Raw genomic sequence first — 6,000 nt, 5'->3', positions numbered from 1 at the left:
TAAATTAATCTAGTCAAACAAAAAATATATAATGCAGTTAAGGTACTCTTTAAGCAAAAATTTATATTAGAGGCGCTCTTTCATGAAATGTTATTTTTATTTTGCATTTTTATTTTAAATAAAATGTTATTTTTCTTTTGACCTTAATTTTTGAACTCTATTTGAAATGAGAAGGACAACATTATTATGTTAACAATAATAAATTTGGATTTGGTATCTTCTTGACCCACCTACAGAACTCTAATAAGCGTCCAAATAACAACGAATGCAAGCAATACTCAGTGATAATAATGGACTACCAGCATGTTTTAAAAAAGAAACATATTATTTATTTATTTCACAACAATAACCAAATAACATATCTATGTCCGTGAATGCTAAACTCTAAAGATCGGAAAAACAGAAGGGCTAGAAATGTAATAATGTAAAGAATATATGAAAACAAATAAATCTACGAACAAAAAAAAAAGAGAATTGAACTACCAATCAAGATGGCATCTGGTTTCCTCAAAATTAGCAGATGATGATCTGCCATTAGACTGCAGAGGAACCTTAAAATCACACTCAATCTTTGGCTTAATTTTGCGCGTTTTGATCCAACCAAACTTTAGCCTAATACGGATGTAAAGCTTCACTTCCATCTCATATACCCCTAAATTCTTCTCATTATTATAGTTGGATTTCTCTTTGTCTCCCAATAAAACCAAGCTCTGTCCTTTGAACACAGAACGCAAGTTGCTAGTATTCTTGTGACCCTGATAAAATGGTTCCAAATTTTGACTAGCAAATCTTTCGCCTTGATACAAAGCTCTAGCTTCAATTGAATCGTAGTAAATTCCAATACGCTTGTTGGGGTTTCTAATAGTCATATTAAGAGCAAGATCATAGTTTATAGTGTTGTTTGTGGTGGACAAATCGAACTGAGTCAACGTGGTATCGGTCACGTAGAATTTAACTTTGTTAGGACGAAGAACGAGCCAAAGAACTAATGCAATAACTCCGACGATGATGAGAAGGGTGAAGATAATTTGGCAGATGCAATTGCAAATGCAGCTGCAGAGGCAGCTACATGGGTTGCAGCTGCTGCCGCCGCGACTACGGTGGTAGGTTTTTGTTGGTGGGGAAATTGAAGGGCCATAACAGGCTCCGTTCAGATGGGGTTCTGGCATAGCACCTAAAGGAAAACAAGAAATGCAGTAACTTAAAATTTCTGTGTTTCTATTGAGTATATATGCAGCAAAAAAAATGGATATGAGGATGTCCCTTTAGTGGATGAAGATGAATATATATATATAGACACGTCTGTTTTGGTCTTTTGTGGTAGATGGGAATAGTGTAATTGGTAAGCAAAAGCGGATAAAATAGTTGAAAATGCCGTGTTTTGAAGGGGTTAGAGTTTGAAAGACGCGGTAGTTTTTATAGTGGTACCTTCGTCGAAATCAGGGAAGGTTGTGTTAACAATTTCCAATCAAGATTATAGTCATTGACTTAATTTTTAGTCAAATTTTTTTCTGTTGTTTAGTCTCTATTTCTTATTCTCTACATTTAAATTACATTTTTTTTTCTCAGTTAACAAGATATAATTTTAAAGAGGCATGAGAAGAGCGATTTATACTAAACTAGTAGGTAGTTACAATTACCTACCTTGACATGTTAAGCAATATTACTTGAAATAAAATCATTAGTCTCGTCTAATAAATTGGGCAGTTATCACCCTCCCTACCCTGGCAGTAACATGTGATTTATAGTACCTAAGTTAAAACACTTCTCTACCAATGAATTTTTACATCCCATAGCTTCAGCTGATTGCTTGTCCAGTTCACTTTAGACGTTCACAAAACTACTAATACGCAATCTTTCAAGGATGGTTGCCCGGAAATAGTGCACCACAAACAAAAATCAAAGAGACTCGCAATTCCATAGAAAAATTCACGATTCCTTGGAAGTTAAATCTAAGAAGTTTTGGCACTTGAACTCGTGAAATTGTTGTTCTGAGTTTTAACTTCTGAATCTTCAGCATTTGTTTTTCCTTCGAGAACATTATTGATGTGGTTAATGTAACAGTAAGCATTCTTTGAATAACTAGTTGCTCCATCACTTTAATATGTACCAATAAAGTGAATTCTAATTCCATCACCAATGTATGTGCACATATGTTGTGTATGTGTTTACATTGGAATTTTGGTCAGAACTTCATTTCATGTAATGTTTGTGCGTCCCGTGGGCAGTTGTGCTGTCTATTTTTACCCCACTAGTCGAACATAATGTGCCCACCAGCCTACCACTTCCCTAATATGCCAAATCACATTAACATTGTCTTAGTAATTTTTTTATTTTTATAATTATAGTATTCTAACCAACTATATACAAACCTTTATTAATTAAACGAGTTATCTGTTATCTCCTATCAACATATGTATCGGATATTTATATCCATCCAGACTTAGACATATAAGAAGAAATCATCAATGTTTTTTTTACCTCAGTTAAGATTTGAAACCGAGACAAAAATGATTCTTTTTCGTAATCTCTGTGAAGTGGAAACATATTACACATGCCTAGTCCAAAAGATTGTTTTCGAGCATGTAAACTTGTGATAACTGATAAACATCTAACAACATATCCATAAAATTAGCTATAGCATTTATGGGACGCTGGACATATCTCTCTTAATACCTCGAGTAAAGACTTTTCCCATCGATTTGGTTTATAATAATATTTCCTGAATTGAATTTTTAAACAAATTATTGTAAAAATACGTTTAGAAAGATGAGCAATTTTTCGTTTTTGCCTCTGCTGGCCAAAATGAAGTAATGTCACGAATATTGTGCAGTAATTTTTCCTCTGTAATTTCTGCCTCCTTTCGAGTTGTTTAGGATTGCTGAATTGTAAACTAAAAAGTCTAATTGCCTCTGAAACTTTTAAAAAGTTGATGCAATATTCCTTCTTTTTTTGTAATTTAAAAAATTTGGCAGCAAGTGGTAACAGTCAGGACAGACTTTTTGGCAAATGGCTATTGGCTAGTCACATTCACCGGTCTCCATCATTTGGGTATTGAAGATAAAACAATGCCATTAGCTAAACATCATTGATCTTATACTAAAATACCTTGTGGTTTCTTTTTCTTGGAAATTCACTTAGTTTATATCACTAATAGATATTGAAATTGACCTTAAGAGATAACTTTGCCATGAAATAATTCGAACTCACATCAGAGAAATTTGTTGGCTATTTGAGAACCTAAAAATAATTGCTAAACATTTTCTCTTTACGAATTAGGGGTACAAGTGTAGGATAATGGATCAAAACCAAAGCAGAACCTACATTAATGAGAAACAATTAAGACCAAGCTAGAAACGTTCTCAGGACTTGCAATAATTTGGTATATATTTTGTATAATAGTTGTATTACTGAGGAAGAAGATAGAAAAGGAAGGAGAGGGAGAGAGTTTAATTGGTTGAATCCTAGTCCCATTAAGAGTTTACATTTAAATCGACAACTCTAATCAACATCCAAAGTAATTAAAAAATTAAAGTAAAGAATTTCCAGAGCTAAGAAAATCAGCAAAAATAAAAGTAATTATTTATTTACATTAATGAACACTAAGTCAATGACGGAAAATCAAAAGTGATAGAAATCCAATAATCAAGAATATCCGCTAATATCGAAATTCCAAAGAATACAGGAAATACAATAAATAATAAAAAACAAAAATAAACTCCATCGAAATGTGAAGATGATCAACAATGGTGCGATGATAGAAGAAAACTACCAATCAAGATGGCATCTAGTTTCCTCGAAATTAGCAGATGATGATCTGCCATTAGACTCCAGAGGAACCTTGAAATCACACTCAATCTTTGGCTTAATTTTGCGTGTTTTAATCCAACCAAACTTTAGTCTTATACGCATGTAAAGCTTCACTTCCATCTCATAAACCCCTGCATTCTTCTCATTATTGTAGTTGGTTTTCTCTCTGTCTCCCAATAGAACCAAGCTTTGACCTTTGAACACTGGATGCAAGCTGCTAGTATTCTTGTGACCCTGATAAAATGGTTCCAAATTTGTACTATGAAACCTCTCGCCTTGATACATAGCTCTAGCTTCAATTGAATCGTAGTAAATTCCAATACGTTTGTTGGGGTTTCTAATAGTCATATTAAGAGCAAGATCATAGTTTATAGTGTTGTTTGTGGTGGACAAATCGAACTGTGTCAACGTTGCATCGGTCACGTAGAATTTGACTTTGTTAGGACGAAGAACGAGCCATAGAACTAATGCAGCGACTCCAATGATGACAAGAATGGTGAAGAATATTTGGAAAATGCAATTGCAGAGGCAGCCAAAGAGACAGCTACATGGGTTGCAGCTGCTGCCGCGGCCATGGTGGTGATAGGTTTTCGACGATGGCGGAATTGAAGGGCCATAATATGCTCCGTTCAAGTGGGATTCTGCCATAGCTTAACCAAAACAAGAATGAAAAAATAAATACCAACTTATACTGTTTATTTGTTCCTTTGGTGTACTATAGGTTACAATAGTAGAGATGAGAATGATATATCCTTTGGTGGTAAGAGGAGATGAATATATATAGGTGTTTCTTCTGTCTTTGGTTTAATGTGTGTATGTGTGTATGCTATTTGTGTATGAAGGGAATTGTAGAATTGGTAAGCGAAAGCGGATTGAATAGTAGGAAAGGCCGTGTTTTGTTGTTGCTTTGAGTTTGAAAGACGCGGTAGTTTTTATAGCGGTATCTTCGTAGAAATCAGATTGTGTTGAAATAGTTTGTGCAAAGCAATCTCCCATCAATATTATAGTCATTGCCTTATACTTTAGTAAATATTTTTCCACTGTTGTGTATAGCCTCTAGTTCATAGTTTCTAGGACATGTTAGTCTTTGAATTCCTGGATCAAAACGAATTTTAACTATAATTTTCGCCTCAAATATACTGATGAGAAAGAATTTTACTCATTCTGATTTTGAACCCATTAACTTTAGATTTTAAATTCAATTCTAATTAAAATGAAGTAACGTGACGAAATAGTATAGTTTAGTTTTTAATTTTTATTTTGTAATTTCTGGCTCCTTCGTTTTGTTTTAAGAAATCTGGTAGTAGGTGATCATTATTCAGGACAGACTTTTTGTCAAAAGGCAATTGGCACATTCACCGGTCTCCATCGTTTGGGCACTGAAGAGAAAAATGCCATTAGCTTAACGTCATTGACCTTAATTATTATACTAACTAAAATGCCTTATGGTTTCTTTGGCTTTGAAAACCAGTAAATTATATCACTAACAAATATTGAAGTTGACATTAAGAGGTATCTGTTTAACCCAAAAATAAATTTCTCGGTTAAAGTCAATATCAAGAAGAAATTAGGTTACTGATAACCAAAATTACTTCACTTTCTTGATAATCTGAAAAAAGAATGATGGAAATAGAAAGACAAGGAAAGAAAACTCAAAGTATATCGCTAATCTCTCCCAATTGCGGTTTGAACCTTTTGATTAAAGTAAAAGAATAATTGCATATATTGATAAGAATTTAGATGCCTTGACAAATGAGATTCAGATCCTTATATAAGGGTACATAATTATAACGGTTTTCCTACTTTATTCTGGGTTATTAATGTCATTAATTGACTTGATTGCACGTTACCATATATAACTGTAACGGTGTCATTAATGACTGAAGATTCTTCGTAACTAATATCAATGTCAATTCCCCTTCCTTATTTATGACAGATTCATGAACCTTCCCTCTTTATGATCTTCATCCCTTTCGTACCTATTTCTATTTTTTCAGCAGTCAGGGTCGGTACCTTTTCTGGCAAAACATCGGGGGTATTCCGTTCGTGCCTTTTCAATTCTTTTAATTTACTTAACTGAATCTGCTTCTTTTACCTACTATCATTTGCTCCACTTATATTCCCCAAAACTCTTTCGTGAAGGTGTCTTTTCCTTGTGGCTAGAAGTAAAAGGATTTTAGCTAGCCCCGA

General features: G+C 33.8%; 1 protein-coding gene and 1 pseudogene across 1 annotated transcript; both read right to left on the bottom strand.

Annotated features, from left to right (window-relative positions):
- Positions 1-306: 306 nt before the first annotated feature.
- LOC104086407 (NDR1/HIN1-like protein 3) lies at positions 307-1,363 on the bottom strand (annotated as a pseudogene).
- Positions 1,364-3,560: 2,197 nt separating this feature from the next.
- Positions 3,561-4,738, bottom strand: LOC104086406 (NDR1/HIN1-like protein 3). Its single transcript, XM_033653453.2, has one exon. It carries the CDS (start codon positions 4,456-4,458, stop codon positions 3,769-3,771), a length of 690 nt encoding a protein of 229 aa, XP_033509344.1. The 5' UTR covers positions 4,459-4,738; the 3' UTR covers positions 3,561-3,768.
- Between the last annotated feature and the right edge of the window lie 1,262 nt (positions 4,739-6,000).

This window comes from Nicotiana tomentosiformis, chromosome 2 (assembly GCF_000390325.3).
Source record: "Nicotiana tomentosiformis chromosome 2, ASM39032v3, whole genome shotgun sequence".
NCBI classification, from domain to species: domain Eukaryota; kingdom Viridiplantae; phylum Streptophyta; class Magnoliopsida; order Solanales; family Solanaceae; genus Nicotiana; species Nicotiana tomentosiformis.
Note: the sequence above shows the minus strand (reverse complement) of the source record. Positions and strands in the feature narration are given on the sequence as shown.

Excerpts from the sequence above, each read along its gene's own strand:
- LOC104086406 (XM_033653453.2), bottom strand. The coding sequence starts at position 4,458 with ATGGCAGAATCCCACTTGAACGGAGCATATTATGGCCCTTCAATTCCG.